Source organism: Pseudopipra pipra, chromosome 6 (assembly GCF_036250125.1).
Source record: "Pseudopipra pipra isolate bDixPip1 chromosome 6, bDixPip1.hap1, whole genome shotgun sequence".
Taxonomy (NCBI): Eukaryota; Metazoa; Chordata; class Aves; order Passeriformes; family Pipridae; genus Pseudopipra; species Pseudopipra pipra.
The window spans coordinates 20,679,290-20,699,612 of NC_087554.1; the positions used below are offsets into that span (position 1 = coordinate 20,679,290).

The window sequence follows — 20,323 nt, forward strand, 5'->3', positions numbered from 1 at the left end:
GAAAGGCTGTGCTGAAATGATGCTTTATCAAAAGGCTATAAATGAAATAATCTCAGAAACACCCTGGGCATCATCACTTTGGACCATGACTTGGATGTATTTCTTTATGAAGGACGTTTCCTGAAAAGACACTGAACTAAGGTTTCTAGCAAGTTATGTGGATTGCTAAGTGATGATATAATCTGTTAAAGTAACCACAGCCATACCCATGTGATTTCTAGTTATAGTGCACTGTCTTAATATGCAGTTTTCCTCATTTTTATTACACCAATTGGATCAGTAAAAACAAAATAAATCAGAAAACATAATTGAATTTTCTCTATACTGTTGGTTTACTTTGTGCACTTTTCACAGCCAGGTAATGAAAAATAGGTTAGTTACTCTTGTTGTTGTTTCTACATGATTTGATTTTCTGAGGCTGATGCAGTAGCAAAAAGTTTCAGTGTTTGAGGTGAAAGTCTGGTATTTACTTTTATACACACCATATTTCCATGGAAACCACATTGATACTACTTTTGGTTGCACCTCTGTGAAAGCTAAAATTGGGGTCAAATTTAAACAGACATTTTCAGCTTTCCAGTACCAGTAATCCTTACAGAGAGAGTTCTCAGCAGGGTACTTAAACAGATGAGTAGTGTACAATCTATAAATATTTTCTCTACATCAAATTGCAGCCAGTATACATTTCCATATCTCCTTTAGAGTTCAGGGAACTGTAGTGCTTTGCAGCAATAGATGATACACTCTTCCTGCTTTAATGGAGCTACTCACATTCATTAAGCACAGGCTAAAGCACCTTACAAAACTGGAGCCTTAATAAAGTTTACACTGGGATTGAGTAGTATGTGCTGCCCATGTGGAATGGCGTGTATTAGACACTTCAGACCAGATTCAGAACAAGTAGTGTGAGAGGAATGGTCTTGCTGATTTAGATAATACAGCACGAGACAGACAATATTGTACCTTTCAGACACCAGTGGAGTTCAGTTTCACATAAAAAAAATCATCAACTTTCAGAATTTAATTCTGTTGTCTTTAATAGCTTTACTTACTGTAAGTTCGGTCAGGCATAAGAAGGAAGGGGGCAGATTTGGATATTTATACCAGACTGGTGATCTAGTAGACACTTAATGCATCAGGATCAAAGTCAAAATGCAACTGGGTACTTATCTGAGATATTGAATGGTCAACATTGTTGGAGCCTCTCAGTTCAGTAGGTGTCTTGGATGAGTAACTCACTTTCAAAGCATTTCTCAGGTAAAGTGATTAGAACTGTTCTATTAAAACTCATAGCATTATTGTTAATTTGGAAAATAAGCTAACCTACATCTTTCTATTTCTCAGGTGATCTGGTTTCTGTCAGATTGGAGATGTCAGTAGCATCCCAAATGGGTCTACCTGAAGAAATTCAGCATCCATATGCAAAATTTTCTGAATGGAAATTCAAGCTCTTTAAAGTGCGATCATCTGAAAAAACGCCCTCTGATGACAGGCAGCACATAAACAAAGATCAGGCAGAAGGGATTGCTTCTTCAAACAAAGAAATCATACTGCATAAAGATGAAGCAGTGTCAAGAGAAGAAAAGATGGAGTTAATGACCAATAGGCAGGCACTTGAGAAAGAGGCCCATGACATGAAAACACGAGACAATAGAGCTCATCAGAACAATCTGAAGCAACTTTGTCGCATCTGTGGAGTTTCATTTAAAACTGATTGCTACAAGAGAACTCATCCAGTGCATGGGCCGGTGGATGATGAAACTCTGTGTCTTCTGAGAAAGAAAGAAAAAAAAGCAACCTCTTGGCCAGATCTTATTGCTAAGGTTTTCAAGATTGATGTGCGAGGGGATGTTGATACTATCCATCCCACTCGGTTTTGTCACAACTGTTGGAGTATTATCCATAGAAAATACAGTAATACCCTATGTGAAGTATATTTTCCTAGGAACAGCACGATGGAGTGGCAACCTCACTCCCCAAACTGTGATGTATGCCATACTACCAGTCGAGGGGTCAAGAGAAAAAGCCAGCCATCAAGTGTACAACAAGGCAAACGTGTGAAGACCATTGTGGAACGTGCTCGACTAAACAGAGGCATAAAGAACCAGGCACAGATAAACAACCAAAATTTAATGAAAGAGATTGTCAATTGCAAGAATATACATCTCAGCACCAAGCTGCTTGCAGTTGATTACCCAGTAGATTTCATTAAATCAATTTCTTGCCAGATTTGTGAGCATATTTTGGCAGATCCAGTGGAAACAACATGCAGACACTTGTTTTGCAGAACTTGCATCCTTAAATGTATCAAGGTTATGGGCAGCTATTGCCCCTCCTGCTGGTATCCTTGCTTCCCTACTGATCTGGTAACCCCAGTGAAATCCTTCCTGAACATCCTTGATAGCCTGGGTATAAGATGCCCTGTAAAGGAATGTGATGAAGAGATTTTGCATGGAAAATATGGCCAACACCTCTCCAACCACAAGGAGATGAAAGATAGAGAGCTCTATAGCTACATAAATAAAGGTGGCCGACCACGGCAGCATCTCCTATCTTTGACAAGGAGAGCTCAGAAACATCGTCTGAGGGAACTGAAACGTCAAGTCAAGGCTTTTGCTGAGAAAGAAGAGGGTGGTGATATAAAGGCTGTATGCATGACTTTGTTCCTTCTAGCTTTAAGAGCAAAAAATGAACACAGACAAGCAGATGAATTGGAGGCTATAATGCAAGGGAGGGGATCTGGACTTCATCCTGCTGTCTGTCTGGCAATCCGAGTCAACACATTTCTCAGCTGTAGCCAGTACCATAAAATGTATAGAACTGTAAAAGCTGTCACTGGGAGGCAGATCTTCCAGCCCTTGCATGCTCTTCGCACTGCTGAGAAAGCCCTCCTACCAGGTTATCACCCATTTGAATGGAAACCTCCCTTGAAAAATGTATCCACTAATACAGAGGTAGGAATTATAGACGGTCTATCAGGATTGCCACTCTCAGTTGATGACTACCCAGTAGACACAATTGCAAAGAGATTTCGATATGATGCAGCCTTGGTTTGTGCCCTAAAGGACATGGAGGAGGAGATCTTGGAAGGCATGAAAGCAAAATATCTGGACGACTATTTGAATGGTCCCTTCACTGTGGTAATAAAAGAGTCCTGTGATGGAATGGGAGATGTCAGTGAGAAGCATGGAGGCGGGCCTGCTGTCCCAGAGAAGGCTGTTCGCTTTTCTTTCACAGTTATGAACATTGCTATAGCACATGGGAATGAAAGCAAGAGGATCTTTGAGGAAGTAAAGCCAAATTCAGAGTTGTGTTGCAAGCCCTTGTGCCTTATGCTGGCTGACGAATCAGATCATGAAACTCTAACGGCAATCCTGAGCCCCCTCATAGCAGAAAGAGAGGCTATGAAAAACAGTGAACTGCTGCTTGAAATGGGAGGCATCCTGAGAACATTCAGATTTGTCTTTAGGGGTACAGGATATGATGAGAAACTTGTGCGGGAAGTGGAAGGGCTGGAGGCCTCAGGTTCCACTTACATTTGTACCCTGTGTGATGCAACCCGCTTGGAGGCATCCCAGAATTTGGTCTTCCACTCCATAACCAGGAGCCATGCTGAAAATCTGGAGCGATATGAAATATGGAGGTCCAACCCATATCACGAATCTGTTGATGAGCTCCGTGACAGAGTGAAAGGTGTTTCAGCCAAACCTTTTATTGAGACCGTTCCCTCCATAGATGCATTGCACTGTGACATTGGCAATGCAACAGAATTCTACAGGATTTTCCAGATGGAGATTGGTGAACTTTACAAGAATCCTGATGTGTCTAAAGAGGAGAGGAAGAGGTGGCAGTTGACTCTTGACAAACACCTCAGGAAGAAGATGAACTTGAAGCCTATGATGAAGATGAGTGGAAATTTTGCTAGAAAGCTCATGTCCAAAGAGGCAGTAGAGGCAGTATGTGAATTAATAAAGTGTGAGGAAAGGCATGAAGCCCTAAAAGAACTAATGGACCTCTACCTGAAGATGAAGCCAGTGTGGCGATCCTCATGCCCTGCCAAGGAGTGCCCAGAACTGCTGTGCCAGTATAGCTACAATTCACAGCGTTTTGCTGAGCTCTTATCTACAAAGTTCAAGTACAGATATGAAGGCAAGATTACAAATTATTTCCACAAAACACTTGCTCATGTTCCTGAAATCATTGAAAGAGATGGATCCATAGGGGCCTGGGCAAGTGAAGGAAATGAGTCTGGAAACAAACTGTTTAGGAGGTTCCGAAAAATGAATGCCAGGCAGTCCAAATTCTATGAGATGGAGGATGTCTTGAAGCATCACTGGCTATATACCTCTAAGTACCTCCAGAAGTTCATGAATGCTCATAAAACATTAAAAAGCCAGAGCTTCACCATTGATTCAGAGGATAGTTTAGGTGACTCCTTGCCAGTGGAGGTCTTGGGAAAAAATGATTCAGCAGTACTCTAAATGTAAACCACCTTTGGTGTTGGGTTTGTAAAGATGTCTTTCTGCAAGGAAGCAGATTCTTTTTCAGATCTGCAGAGGTACAGGGAGTCTGAAATGATCATTTTTACGCTCCCTATCAAAGGTGCTGAGAGGAGTTTAATAAACGCCATGCCTGTTGGGAGTTTCCAAGACACAATGCACTGGTGCATTTACTAGTTGTTAAATGACATGAAAGCAGAAACAAATTGCAAAGAAGGGTCTCTGTTTTGTTTTGGTCTTGGAGTGTTGTTTCTAAGTGATAAAATCAAAGTAAACAAGGTTTTATAGAGAGTATTATTTTGGAAGGAATACGATTCTGGAGAGTTAAGACAGTTGCTGAAAAAGGGAGCATGGCTGTTTGTTCTGTTTTACTTTTTAGAACTATTTTGCTATTTACTTTTCAAGAGGGTTTGATTATTTTATTGATGGTTCTTGGGTTTTTATAAGTAAGGATTCATCAGTAAGACACTTGGATAATTGATTTGGCATAAAGTTCAGTGATTTTTGTATAAAATACTGACTAAAGATGCAAACTTTGATCTCACATATTCTAAAAATATTATTTAACATATATATTGTAGTACTGCTTAGGAGCAGATGGTGATATCACCATGCTAATTTACTATATAAAGATATAGGAAAGGTAGCTGAAGTTTTTAAAATATATTTTTATCATAACCTCTTTACTCTAAAATGCAAACTTCTTCTCCTAAGTCAGGATTTACAGTGCCTTGTGGTTATCTCATTATACAAAGCACATTCAAGCTCTGCCGTGTAGCTTACTGCTTCATGAGCATTTTAGATTTCTATGGTTACTTCAGTATATAGTACAATTTGTATTAGTATAGTTTTATTGAATGAATTCTTGGCCTCACTGAAGTCACCAGTAAATCATCATTAATACCAGCAGGCCCACAGTTTCACCAAGCGACTTTAGTCACAGCAGTCCCATTTGTCAGAAGATGTTTATTACTTTGATAAGATAGATGACAGTAGGATATTTCACTGACTGCTGCTGATGTACTCCAACTGTATCTGACACGGAGCTTTTTCACACCTGGGATATAACACACTCACAGCCTCATTTTACAAATATGTGAAAGTGGAATTATATCTATTTACCTCAAAGATAGTTGCAGTCATGACTAGTTAAAAAGTAATGAACTGTCTTGAAATTTCTGCATAACATATTTTACACTATTACTCAGTGTTTAGTTGGTATTTATCTCTCTGAAGTGATATTTAGTATATTCATATAATAAAATTATATGACTTTAATTCAATTACATATTCATTACACATACTCAAGTACCTCAGATGCCCCAAAATCATCTGGCCTTTCAGATTTGCATCTGTAGCTAAGATATTACTCTGATTGGAGTAATATTTCTGAAAAAAGATTAATGCGGAAACAATCAAAGTGTGGATCTAAAAGAATCTACCTTTTTTTTTATTTATTTTGATGTGGCAGAAGTTGGTTTCTGAGTGTAAGTGAACAACAAACTTAAAAGAATTAATGGTCTGAGGTTTGTTTCATAGTGAAGTTTCTTTGAGGGTCAGGCATTTACCATTTATGGACAATGAAAAATAGAGTTAAGTGTTAGTAATTAATACAAATATTAGTGTTATTCTAATTATGCCTTTCTTTTGGTTTTTATTAATTAAAATAATATTTTACAAGTATTCTGTAATTTAGGATTTTGGTTTAACATGGTTTCTTTAAACATAGTATAAATGTCAAACCTGCATTTCGAAACACAATGTCAAAACTTGCAGTTGGAAATAATGCCTTTTTTCTTAGCAGTCATAAGGACTACAACATCTTTTGTAGGGTGTACCCTGTATATCTGTATATCTGTGCTTACTGACTGTTCATTTCTAGATTAATTTTTTTTTAAATTTCTTTGAAAACAAATATTTCTCATATAGCACAACAACTAGTTTTACGTAAGTATCATTCTTTACCAATAAATGTAGATCACAAATACATCTGTTTCCCATGGAGTATAAATATGAAGAAGAAAGAAAATCTTTTAGCAGTAAATGCAGATACAGTTTTCATTTTTGGTCAACATATATTTCATTATACAGATAGTTGCACACTTTTCTTTTTTCTCTTTATGTGTATTTGGGACAACTGTATTACCTTATGTTTTATCCTTGACTTTGCTTGAATAAATTAGGGGTTTGTTTAACAATCTCAACTCATTTCATGGTGATTTTCACTCCATTTAAGTGGTGTATATAATTTTTGTTGCCTTTTGCATAAGAATGAATTTCACCCCCATGTAATCCAAACTTGTCCATTACAATGAATATGTATTGTGGAATGACAGACCAGACTTTGTTAATTTTGCACATGTAATTTCAGTGACTCTGTTAACATTTTCAAATTCCAAACTCAATTTAACAGGCTGCTGATGTAACAGCAAGTGATTTGTCTCACTATCTTCAAAAGGGTTGAGTAAGTTTTATCCTTACATGTATGATTTCTTAAGACAAGCCTTATATCCTGGGGTAACTCATCAGACTGAACAAAACCTGGATGGGGATAGAGAAATGCAGTGGGACGTGAAAGTATTCTTTTGTGAAATATTATTAAGCCATAAAGACACATTTCACATTCTACCAGCTCTGGGCAGGATAGCTGACACAGAGAAGTACTACTATTTTTTTTTCTTTTCTGTTTTTTTTAGATTTGAGTCTAGTTTAATCTTCTATTTCCCCATTGTTGACATCTTCTGTAAATCAGTTGAGAATTTTGAGCTCATTAGAACAAACAGTACTGAAAGGGTAGGTACCTTCAAGTACAAGCTTTTGTAAACAGAGCTAAAATAACAATGCTGCATGCACTGAACCATGCATCGGAGGGCAAACAAATCCTGACTGCAGACAGGTGCATCATTTGGTTATGCAGCCTATTGTTAAGCTTTCTGATTTTGAAGAGGCTTTAGAAATATGGAGACACTTCTATTCATGGTATTCTTTCAAACTTCCACATTTTCTTTTTTACATTAATAATTGGTACAAATCCTTCAGTAATTCATGGTAAATAATTACCGTCTTGTTATGAAATTGTATTGGCTGTAGTTTTTATACAATCACATTATGTTTCTTGTTTTGTTTTATTCGAGGGCTTTGTATTGTGAATTGTCATGTTATGAAATGATGCGAACTATGTGAGAAGCCATGATCTTTGTATCATATTTTTTTTCTCACAGGAATAATTCTATTGCCTTAAAGCAAATCAACTTTGACTTTTAGTCAGGTAGTTCAGAAACAAACTCTAGATATTTACAGCATCCTAATTTCTGATTACATTGAGTTCTTTGTTTTGTCTCACTGATGGTTCCATAATTTTACTTTTTCTTAATGTATTACAGTTTCCTAATTAATTTCCTAATTCAGTTTAAAATAAAGGTCTTATAAATATTTACGCTTCTGACTTCTGATTTCTTAACAGTTTTTCAATGATGCACATAATTTCATGGTACTAGAGTTACTTTTCGTTCAAATTCTGGATGTTTTTCATAGTTAGGCTGTTCTAATACCCAGAGGCAGCTGTTATTCCAGCCCTGTTCTGGAATTCACTAAATTAACACAAATGAAGATTCCTCTGTGAGTCTCAGCAGTACTTTCAGCACCCTTCCTCACAGGCAACTGTGTGACAGAAAAATAAACTGATATAAACCCAGTTTTATTTAGTCTGTAAATGGCTTTTTCTTCATTTAAAAATACCATCCCAGATTTTATCTAAAATCAGCCTTGCACTGTTATCTACATGATGAAACATTAAGTCTCTTTACTGGTTTCTGTGCATCCTTTGCATCAAATTTTGACTCCTTGTCAGAGACCGAACTGTAAAGATTGGTTCCAATCTATCTTTCAGTTCATTATTTGAAGTTAACCTTTATTCTACTTCAGAAAAATCTTTCTTTCTTCCTTACAATGATATTTCTGGGTTAAAAGATTTATGTAAACAAACTGGTTTGGATGGAACTAATGATGAGCAAATTAAGCTACCTGATTTCCTTGTGTAATCAGATAATTAGACATCTCATATCTGCACTTTATACCACCAACATATTTTTTTCATCTGACCTCAAATAAAAAGAATGTTGGATGGAAAAAACCAGAACTCATATAAAACAAAAAAAAAAACAAGCCTGAGAGAGTTTTCTGGTAATGATTTAACTCCGTTACTCCTAAATCTGTAATAACTGACTGAATTTTCCTTTCCATGTGTTCCTATTGGGATCAGATGAAGAATAATGAGGCCTGTCCCTGCTCTTCTTCAGAGTACTGTTTTAGAGGACTGAATATGGTATAATTTTCCAACTGCTGACCAGCTGCAACTCTGTTTCCTTAAGTGTTTAGGGAGCTTTTCTACTTTTGCATCCAGCTTAATATTGTTCATGATCCAAAAAGACATATTAGGAAGGATTTATTTAGCACCTTTTCTAGCAGCATCAGGAGAGAGGTCAAGAGGTGTGTTTTCAATGCCCAGCTCTTCCTCTGGAGATGGGCACTCTGAGCAAGTGGACAAGGAAATATCTGCACATCTGTGGCAGTGGCCAGTGCCCTGTTTTTCCTGTGTATGTATATGGATATGGATATGCGTATAGAAACCAGAAAGTTTATAAGGTTATTGCCTTGCTTATTTCAATTAAAAATGGGCTCTGGTGTCACAGTTTTCAAAGTAGAGACAACAATTGGAGTTTGATTTTCAGAGGCTCAAGGCTTTGCCAAAAGTTCAGTCTTGTTTGAAACGGAATAGAATAGGAAATCAAATATGGAGGGAGGTATAGCCACCAATCATTAAAAAAAAAAGAAGTAAGGCAATCCTTTTGTCTTTAATACATAGGGTCTAGGAGTAAATAACTTTAGAGATTCCATTTCAATCCGCATTCAATATTTTCCTTTTGCTTTAGGCTCCCAGTTGCATTATTTCCACTCATTCCAATGGTCTATTGGTACAATGAGTCACTCTGAACTACGACACATGCTTTAGTGCTACCACTAAAGTTTGTGCTGTGCCTTTGCTTTACATTAATCAGGTACTTCAAGGTCCAAGCACCTTTCAATACCAGTAAAATCCATATATTATTCTCAAAAAAGCTGATAATAGCAGTACAGTATTACTAAAATCTATCTGGGAACCATGATGCTGTATATTGTGGTTACAAAACACACAGGTCAGTTACAATAGAGATTGCAGATACAATAGAGATTTATTTCTGCACTCAAATCTACTTCATTTTATCTGCTAATTCTAACCTGCCTGAGCAAGAAACATCTTGTATTGATTAGCTGGTTTTGAAGACAATGAATGCTTTTAAAGTACATGACTCAGTAAATTAAGTACTTTCTGCAGTCTTGAATGCTATGTCTTCTTTACAGGCTGAAGTTCATATATCTCTTTATGTTCGAGTGCTTTCAAGTGTTTTATATTTTACTTACAACTTCCTCTTTCTGCAGTAACTACAGTCTCTGAGCTGTGATTTAATGCTGTTTGTACAGCCCTTCACTGTGAGGCTGGGACATGGTTTAGCCAAGCAATTTCTCCCTCCTACTCAAATAAACCACACATTTTAAGAAAGCACAGCTCAAATATATAATACACTAATGTTATGGGCCCAATCAGGTACAACATAAGGTCTGAGTGAGAGTTGTTCTTTCATAGCCACAGTGTTAAAGTAAAGAACAATAACTCAGGTAACAACTGAAAGGGGCTGCAATGTGTGCTTGTGCTTGCCACATGCTGAGTGTACCTGCTCTCAGCTCCCAGGGGCTCAAGGAGTCACTGAAGCTGCACGAGGCAGTTCCGGAAATTCAGAGTAGCTCCCAACACACTTCAACCACAACACCAGTGCCCGAGTCACCAGGCTTTATCTCAGGCTGAATGTCACTTCTGCTAAGGCAGTGTCAAACTTTACCTCAAGAGAATGTTTCCATCCTTTCGTCTGCACTAGCAGACAAATTTGTCACACAATATGCTGGCTGTGGAATTTGAGGTAATGACAGTAACTGGGAGAAATAACAGGCAAAAACTCAGACTGGATATTGCCCAGGAGTTCAATAACTGTGAGGAGTCCTGTTACTGTAAAATGGCAAAGTGATAAGGGGTGGAGTTTTGTTGTGGGAGTATATTGTCACTCCTTGTTGGTGTTGTGATGATGTGGATTTTTTTTGTTTTGTTGATGTAAATAAGTCTATGATGAACATGCATGACAATTCAGCTCACTAACACCTCTGACTAACCTACAAAAGGGGATGTTGCCAAACATCACTGGTTTGAAGGGACTTTACATGGGCATGATGTTAATTTCCTCCTTGGAAAAACATATAGCACGATATACTCTGAGCTTATGTAAAGTAGCATGACAAAGGAAATGGGAAGTTGGCATTGAAATCTATGAATTAATACTCATATCAAAATGTTGAGAAGGGAATCAGGGTGATACACTTCCCATTTACAAACTCAACCCAATTATCACCTTCCTCAGCACATGAAAAGGTTGGAAATGGAAATTTTGTACAGTTGCCCTTTACTTTTCTTTGCTGTTGACTGGAGTTGGTAAGGTTTTAAGGGGAGTACTGTGGATATACATCCGCGTTGATAGGAACACTGTGCTACACAGGCTGCTTTGTAAAGGAGTGGCTGCTCAGGGTCTGCACATAGTGATCAAATACCTGACAGCTGCTGCTGCTCCTGTTTTTCTTTTTTATTCAGGGATCCAGCATGAGAGTTGGACTGTGAATACTGTGCTATTATTGTTGGCTCACAAATGTTGAGCTGATGGTATTGATTTTCTGAAAAGATGTTTGGAGCAGTAATAAAAATAAAAGTCAAGAATGATGAGGCTTTACAAATAGCCAATAAAAGAATCCACAAAAAAACTTATTAAACTCTTGGGCTATTCAACCTTGACAATGTCCTTTTCAATCTGAATTTAATCTTCTCCTCATGCTTTGAACAGCCAACAGCATTTGTTTCTACGCTCACAATGCTCCACTGGCCCAAAGGATCACTTTCAGCTACAGCTTGCACTTCTAAGCTTTCACACTCTACAGAGTTTACTCTGGGAAAGCAGAGGGAAATGGGTAGTGTAGGACCTGAGTAAATGATAAAGGAAGGAACTACTTCTAAAGTCGGTGGGAGTTCACAGCATGGAGTGTCTGTGAAGCTAGACCCCTTATTAGGCTTCAAGTTCTCCCAAGCATACATGCTGTCCTTTTGTAAACTTGGGGATTTACAATGTTTGATTTCCCCATGAGTAGGTGAAAAAATGCAGTCATTTTTATTAAAAACTTTATTAGGTTACTAGATTTTTTAAAATACAAACACAAAGCAGTTGATGAGCACACTACCTTTAAAAAGAAATTTGATTTATACTGTGAGATGATATTCCTCAACTGTAGACAAAACTGACATTTGATCATTCAATACCTCTCAAAATAAAAAATTAATTATCCAGCATTAAATGCTCCACATTTAAGCTTTCCATAATGGAGTTCCCTGAAGAAAACTGACCTTCAGTGTCTGAATATTTCATTATTTCTGACACAAGGGACTTATGCCACTACTTTTGTTTAAGACCAGAGTAATTAGTCTCATTTTATTTCATTACACCAACAAAAAATTAGACTAATGCAGCTATAAATTAGGTGAAATATTTCTAGAACTACTAAGATAAAAAAGTAAAATGGGTAACATAATGTTCTTTATGGACAGATGCTAACAGTACTAAGTACATGGGATAATGTCTCATCCTACCAGCAGTTGCATTAAATTTACTGGGGTGTAAGTTATAGCATAAAATACAGCATACAGCTACCAGTTTCTGACTGTGTGTTTGCACAATTCCCTCTATGAAGGGGTTCCCATCTGGAGATTACAAAAATACACATAAGAGACAGAATAAATTAATGAGCTTTGAAATGTAAGAGAAACACTGCGATAATTGAAATAACAAGATCTCTCCAAGCTCCAATAACCCACCCTGCTTCAACCATTACTGTCTTTGACTGTGATTTCTTTTTCTCCCAGGTGAATTCAAATCAGCAGTGTAAATCTACTCAAACAGTCTCCGAAGAAAGGACTTTTTTGTGGACGTTGTTAACTTCATGGTTTTCTTTTTGCGCAATGGTTTCATGGGTTGCTTTTTCAGGTGCACCACCTTTGGGGGAGTTTGTAGCCCTTTATTAAGGTCAATGTGCTTGTTGCAGAAGTACTTGATATTTGCTTCGGAGAGATGTAGAAGCATGGTCTCTGAGAGATCCATACATTGCGCGTGGACCCAGTGGCCAGTCCCACTGGAACACAGGATCATTGCAGGCTTGTTGAGTTCTGTCGAATAGAAAGGGACCCAGGAGTTAATGTCAATATTGCAACTGGCACAGCAGGTGATCCAGTAGCCCGTTTCTGATTCATCTTCTTCATCATCCTCATTGTAAGTGTCAGTATCATCAATGTCAAAGCTACTGGCTTCAGCACTAAAACAAAACTCCTCCGAATCTTCAAATGGAGTGGAATCTCCAGGGTCTTCGCTTGATGTCTGACTGCAAATTTGTGTTGTCAATTCTTCTTCCTTATCCTCTTCTTCTCGTTTGCATCTCAAAATGTAGAAGTAATTTGCATCTGAGATTAACTGTTTGTTGGCCCCTGGAATGCCCAGCAATACAGACCCTTTGCCCATATCACAGCCAAACCATATTCTGCAGTGTTTAATATCTGGTGTCCACTCTGGGCTCTCCCTTTCAACAATCTTTATCTTACTGTCTTCCAGAACTATGGTGTTACACACCAACCGTTTCTCATTGTCAGAGTGGTAGCCACCGACAAGGACAAATTCAGTATCACTGATTTGAGTCACTATAGGACTTGACACTGATATCCCCCCTGGCAAGATGGTGCAGGTCACAGATGGGCTGCCCAGTGGGAGATCAACTTTTAGCTTGTACAGGTTGGGGCACCTGGTGTTATTTTGAAGTGAATGGCCTCCCAAAATGTAGATCGTATCATCTCTGGCAATTGAAACGTGGAAAGAAAGTCCATCTTGAAGCTCTGGAAGCATGTATGATGTACAGCATCCAAACTCAAAATCAACAAGAAACACAGATGGCAAACAGTCAACTACGCTGTTCCATTTTTCAGTGGTTCTTTGTGCAAGAGGAGTATACGACCTCCCTCCAAATATAGCACTCATGCTTTTTCCCCGGCTATGAACTACACTAATTGTATGCCCATATCTACCTTCAGGGACATCTCCACCCAGGTCTTTCTCAATGCATTGGAATGTCATTTTCTTGCTATTTTTGCTTACCAGACTTATAAAGTAAATCTTATCAGAGAGGTCATTGTTAGGTGTTTTACCACCATGGATGATATACTGGTACTCATCAGACTTTGCATTGCTTCTGAGTGTGCAAAGAGCAGGGTAGCGGAGAGGGGGAAGGTAACATGAGTCTTTGGAGAAGGCGGCAGGTTTCATTTTGAGCTCATTCTGCTTTATATCGAGGAGGAAAACACCAGTGGGGCAGGATCTCTTTGGCCATCCTTTCTGCCCAAAAAAGAAAACATGCCCATCGAAATTCAGGAGAGAGAAGCCTGGCTGAAGCAAGGATGAGTTACTGACGGCTGATAGCATCTGCAGTGACATTTCATCTGTCGACTGGGCCATATTGTGCCTTCGAAAAGAAAAAAAAAACAAAAAAACAAAAGAAACAGATCAAACATGTATTATACCTTATGAGAATTATTTAACAGTACTTGAATAAATCGTATTAAAATCGCGCTTCAGCTCACACTTTGAGAACTGAAAAGACACCCTTTCCTGGGACTCAAGAGATGAGTCAAACGTGAGCTGTGTGCCAGTTATGCGGGATTTTCTGCAAATTATGGCCTTTTGGCACGGAGATCACCGATGCGCCGCCACCGCTACGCTTGGGCGACCTCCCGGGACGGGCGCGGCCGCTCCCATGGGAACGCGGCCCCGCGGGATGCTGGGGCCGGTAGTTCTCGTTGGGCTGCCTGGCTCGGGGCCGCTCCGCTCGGCTCGGGGCTGCACGGCCGCCAGCTGGCTCGGCCCGGGCGTGGGGCATCGGGCCCGGCGGGGTGAGTGTGGCCGCGGGGCCGGGGCCGCTCTGCTGGCGGCGGGATTCGGCTCCGGGGCGCCCGGGGGCGGAGGGAGCAGCCCCGGCGATGCTGTAAGCCGGGCTGGTTCCTGCCCCTTGGTTGTCCCGCGGCGGGCGGGGGTACCGCGCTTGAGCCGCCCGGGGAAGGGGTGCGAATCCCCGCCCTGGGTGCCCGGGGGCTGCGGGAGCTGCGTCTGCCCGCGCCGCTCCCGATCCCGCGTCCCGAGCGGCTCCGGCTCGCCCGGAGCGGCAGGAGATCGGGGGACTCCTGCACATCCAGGTCCCTGGCCAGGAACATGCCCCAGTGCCCTGTGGCCAGTGGGCTGAAGTGCGTGCACAGCCGATGCAAACTTCAGTTACATGGTTTGCAGGGTTACAAGGGGGAAAAAAAAAGGTCAAGATTTGTTGGATGCATTTAGAAGCAGCGATGCCCGCTCTGTTTCTAACCGTGCAGGTATCACTGAAGCGGCAGAGGCTGTTAGTGCCAGGGTGAATCACACTTGTGCTGAACAGTCCACTCAGAGATCTGGGTGGCTTGCGAGTCTCCTTGCGGTATGTTTTCGATGTGTGGTCGAATTCTTTATCTTTCACGTTTACTATTTGCTCATGCTTTCACGAGTAGGTTTCAAGGGGTATCTTTTATAAACCTGTTTGTTCAAAAACCTAAAAGAGTTCATGTAGTCAGCCTGGGTAATAACACTGAAAGAGCTTTGGAGAGCACAGACACCAGGGAGGGAAATAACTGGCCTATTCATTGACACTGTCCTATGGTGACAGCAGAGACATGCCTTTTAGTAAATGTCCAAGTTCTCTGTCCCAGCCTTTGCCAAATCCCCAAAATTTAAAGACGTGAACTAAATATTAGGAAAAAACCCTAAATCCTTCTACATTTTAAAATGTAATTCCTTGTTTTGAAATCTTTAGGATTCATATTGTCCTTGTTCCTGCTTTTCATTTTGCTGTAATAACGAAAACAAGACACAGAGGATTTCTTTTTTAAGGAAGGATCAGTATCTTCTGGTTATGTGACATCAGATCTCGGGGAATTGGGAACAACATTGCATACAGGAAGAATCACTGTAAAAACATGGGAACTGATGACACCGACTACATCAAATTGCCATGTTGTACCATATTCCTGCACTGCCTGCCCGCAAACTGGTATGCAAACTGCTGTGCTAAAATATGGATCTGCAGTGGAATGCTTTCAAAAGTGAGATGTGCTTAGGCCAGAGCACACAGATGGAGTAGGTATAGCTGTTACTGAGTCCATTTGAAAAACAATCCATGGAATAGCTGTCTTACAAAATTGGATGTTGTGGAATCATCCAAAGATTATGGTCAAGTTCTGTTCACTGTGCCGGTCCTAATGCCTCTTCCCTGAAGGTAGTAGTTTTTTCTACATTTAGATTCCTTTTCAGAAGTACTGCACTGTAAGTTCAGTTATAAGTTAATTAAATTAGTGAACCCTGTTCTGAGCATGTCAGTACACACAGCAGGTTTTGTTCTTATTATGCATGAAGAAAGATTTGCCAGGTTATTTACCTTCAGGTGATATGCTAAACAGGAATCTCTGCTGCTTGTTCCTTACAAGGATTCAAAAATGGTGTCAGAGGAGCTTGCACTAAATTGGGTTTAGTGGATTAGATGTCCTTTGTCTCTTCTTTCATGTTGGTTAGTTACTTCTTTGTTTTACAGGATCTTTAGAAAAGTAAAATGTCCTCCATACTGAAGATGCCTTAAGAAAATTAGTGTTCTTTATGATCAAATTAGTGTTCTTTATTTTGTAACACTAGTGTTCTACATTTGATTGCTGGTTTATATTTGAAGTCTAAGATCAGTGAAAATTATTAAAAAGTGAGATTGATAGATACAAGTAAATAAACACACTTAAACACACTTCCTCCTTGTCATCTTGTAATATTTCTTGAACTTTACATAAGCGAGCAGTTCAGTCAGTAACAGAGAGAATATTTATCTGAGATTTTTGACAGACATGGCTTCTTAGGCACTTGCTGGAGTTGCTTTGGCTTTCTGTGTTTTTTTCATGCTAATTACAGTGTGTTAACACAATGTGGTTGCTCTTTGGCTATGCTGACCTCCACCTCTAACCTTCCAATACCATTGGTTCCTTTGGGCTTGTCTGACCCTGGACAGCTTCAGGGAACCCAAAAGGTAAAACTCTAACCTCATAACCACAGAGTTTAAAGTGTTTTTGGTGGTTTTATGCTCAAAACTGTATCACTGTGGAGTCGGATTAGCATTAGAGTTAGTGCAGAGGGAAACAGATGCCTTTGTTGTGGTGCAACACAAGTTACTGGGGAAAAGACACTACAAGAAGATAAATAAATAGAGAAGGGTGGAATTATCAGTTATAGTGACTTGAGTCATGCTTCATCATATTTGGTGTTTTTATAAAAGGTAAAGCTGCAAGGATTATACAAATATATGAGAATCTCAGCATTACTATTGTAACGCCTGTATTTGAGAAGCAGTAGAGACCCGAGTTAAAAGCTAAGCTAACAGAAAGAAGAAAACTAATATTCTTCCCTATTTTATTTTAAAATCAAACAGTATTTTGAGCAGGTTTTTTGGGGTAATAGTTGTTTGTATGGCAAGATGACATTACAAGGAATTCAGATTTAGGTAGGTTCATTGGCAGATACATTTACAGAAGGATCAAATGAAGAGAGAAGGTGCTTTTTAAAAGCACTAGCTAATGTAATTTGAAATGTGCTTAGTATGGAAATAGATGGATATAGTTACAATTTTGTGTGGTGTATCATTTCAGAAACTATAGTAAGTGTTCATGGAGAACAGGATGAATGTCTTTTAGAAACAAGGGTTAGGATTCAGTCACCTGAACATCAAGTGACATTTCATATACCTTTGAATATTCTTCCTTGTCTTCTAGCTTCTGCTATGGAAGGCAAGTTTCCTATTGGTTCTGTGTCCCAGGTCCTATAAATCTAGGGTTTATAAAATGTCACTAGATTACAACGTTTAGGCACCGAGTCACTCCCAAGCTTATTGTCCTTTTTGGCTCCATGTAGAAATTGTTCACCTATGTGCTTTGCCTGTTACCTGATTAGGCAACAAAAACATTCTAATCAGGAGAACAATGAATAATCAGTGCTGCTGTTTGGTGTGACATCTCATATTTTTTAACGTTAAAAGTACCGTATTTTTAATAATTTCACGGTAATTTGAATGCTGGCAAATAATGAATGATGAATGAGTTGACCTTATGAACTGTAGCAAACCCAAAGAACCTTTTTTCATTTACATAAAGATAAGATATTTGAGCAGTACTGATTGGACACTGAGAGAATGGATTGCAGGATAGCGTGGAGTCTTAGTTGGTATATGCCCATTGCTGACCATTACATTCATTAGTTTGCAATTATTTTTAATTTGACATGAACACAAATATTTATGGTAGGATTAAATTTATTTGGCAGTATTGTATTCTTTTTCTCTGACTGATCTGCTTTTTCATTTTCAAAATGGAGAAGCATACCCCTAAAAAGCAAGTACTATTTCCAAATTCTCTACAATCAAAATCATATCCAGACACTCAGAGAGCTCTGAAGTCCTCCATAAACAATCTTAAGGAAGGAGTTTTTTTATATAGTATTTCTCCAGACATATACTGAGTGTATCAACCAAGTTTGCTTTGGGCAAAACAGTAATTTAGACATACCTGGCTGATAGTGGTTTTTTGCGTCCTCCGAAATCTTTCTGTGTAATTGGGATTCAAATGTGAGCAGTTTGAGGAATCTTCTCTGACAGCGCAGGGGGCTCTTGGCAAAGAGAGACAGCCTGATGGAGGGGAATCTATCTGCTTAATTTGCAGATATGCTCCTGAGAACTTGATCTGCTGTGGCTAACAGGCTGTGACTGTTTTTTTTTCTTTCCTCTCTTGTCTTTAGATGGCACAACAAGAAACCCACCAGCCTCCAGAAGCTTTAACTCTTTGCAGTAGAACAAGATTAGAGTGACAGAAGATGTCTCTCAGTTAGATTGTAAATGTCCGCAGCATACACTTCTTTAGGGTTTAATTTTTTGTACTGCTAAACCTGTCAACCTCCTGATCTTTTTCGGAATATTTCAGTCCTATTTTAAAACGTAATTTAAAGTAAATTTTGAGTTAAAAGAAAAAATAATTTTTATAGCTAGTAAAAGAAAACAACTCTTGCTGATTGGCATATTGCTTCTTTCCCCAGGAGTGCTCTGCCCCGAGTAAGCAATGACATTGAAACAGAGCAAAGTAAATGACAAATGCATGCAATTCAGTGAGTGAGGGCTGACTGAAAGTCCAACTTGAAGTCCACTAAAGTAATTAGAAATGTCTTTTTTTTTCTACTTCAGTGGCCTTCTGATCAGACCTTAAAAGACTAATAAAACTTTGCACCCTTCTGTGGCATTTTTCATCAGTTTCACAATGCTTTTCTCCAACAAAAAGTAATTAGACTCTGTGAAGTCCTCTGGGAACATGTCCTTTCAACAGCTAGCAGTGCTGGGGCACACAGGATAAGCTGCTTGCATAACATAGCACAACAAATAAACAGAAAAACTGTGAAAACAATTCACTCTTCATAGCTCCCTGCTTTTGTTTTCGTGGCCTTACTTCACCCACTCCTGAGTTACAACATCTGCTGCACAGTATTTTAGAAATATCTCAACTCCCATTTGAAACTGCTGTGAGAATAGAAATAGAAGGAAATGGAATTTGATTAGTACAGCAAAGCAAACATACCAAATGTTTGTGAAAATTGTCTTGAGAGTTTGAATAACTGTAATGCAGATAGGATGTGGTGACGTTTCTCATCTGAAATACAGCAGTGCTAAGGCACTGTGCTCTGTAGCATCCATGTAGGCTTTTTACTTCTTTACTGAAAAAAGGTGAAAGGAGACTGTACTGCAGAGTTGAATGCTAAAGAACTTTGCCCAAATTTAAAGGCATTTGGATCACATTTATTTTCAGTAGGGCCTAGATTATACTTGACAGCTTCTTATCTAAGTGTTTGATATAGTCTGACCCTTGTTTGGGTCTGTGATCAAAGATGTACTGGAAACAAAAGATACAAATGTTTAAGTGAAAAATCCAACCCCCAAATTGTGTCACATTAATATTTTACATTCATTTTACTCTCTTTCTGCCAGTTGACATGCCTTATCTTTAGAAATTCTTTTTCCAATTACTGTGGTTGAGAAGATGGAGAAATTAATATTTGTTGGTTACAGCATGTCAGTTTTGGATGAGGACATGGTCTGTCCAAGCTGGTCTCTGTAACTGTAAATGACAAAGTGCTTTATAAAAGCTGCAGCAAGTAGCTTCAGAATAATGTACTTAGAAAAACCATGTTCAAAACTGTCCAGGTCATAGCAAGAACATCTTGGATTTGTATCCCGAATTCAACTGGCAGAGAACCCATGTGAAAATGAATAAATAAACTTTTCCTTCCCAAATTCTATTTTAATAACATTGACATAGGTAGTATGTTTTCAGCAGATTGCTCTCTGTTATGGAAATGCTTTGTTTCACTTGATTTTCTACAATTAATTTCTTAAAATAATATGTAGTTTGCATCTTCTTCATCTCAAATCATTCCAAATTGCATTGAGATATTTCTAGGCTTTTCAACATATTTTCTACCAGTGAAACAGTCATCTCTGAGCTGGAA

At 38.9% G+C, this 20,323-nt stretch overlaps 2 protein-coding genes and 1 long non-coding RNA gene across 3 annotated transcripts; 2 read left to right on the forward strand and 1 right to left on the reverse strand.

Annotated features, from left to right (window-relative positions):
* Window positions 1–1,357: 1,357 nt before the first annotated feature.
* On the forward strand, window positions 1,358–7,907 carry RAG1 (recombination activating 1). Its single transcript, XM_064657777.1, has one exon. The coding sequence runs from the start codon at window positions 1,371–1,373 to the stop codon at window positions 4,479–4,481; it is 3,111 nt and encodes a 1,036-aa protein (XP_064513847.1). The 5' UTR covers window positions 1,358–1,370; the 3' UTR covers window positions 4,482–7,907.
* Window positions 7,908–11,715: 3,808 nt separating this feature from the next.
* On the reverse strand, window positions 11,716–14,624 carry RAG2 (recombination activating 2). Its single transcript, XM_064657778.1, has 2 exons — window positions 14,308–14,624; window positions 11,716–14,189 (listed from the first exon to the last, which is right to left on the reverse strand). The coding sequence occupies exon 2, from the start codon at window positions 14,180–14,182 to the stop codon at window positions 12,575–12,577; it is 1,608 nt and encodes a 535-aa protein (XP_064513848.1). The 5' UTR covers window positions 14,183–14,189; window positions 14,308–14,624; the 3' UTR covers window positions 11,716–12,574.
* A 27-nt stretch (window positions 14,625–14,651) lies between these two features.
* Window positions 14,652–19,224, forward strand: LOC135415694 (uncharacterized). Its single transcript, XR_010431237.1, has 3 exons — window positions 14,652–14,999; window positions 15,091–15,188; window positions 18,569–19,224. It is a non-coding gene; the product is annotated as an uncharacterized LOC135415694 (long non-coding RNA).
* Window positions 19,225–20,323: the final 1,099 nt, after the last annotated feature.

What these genes read in the sequence shown, in the direction of transcription:
- RAG2 (XM_064657778.1), bottom strand. Translation starts at nt 14,182, where the DNA reads ATGGCCCAGTCGACAGATGAAATGTCACTGCAGATGCTATCAGCCGTC.
- RAG1 (XM_064657777.1), top strand. Translation starts at nt 1,371, where the DNA reads ATGTCAGTAGCATCCCAAATGGGTCTACCTGAAGAAATTCAGCATCCA.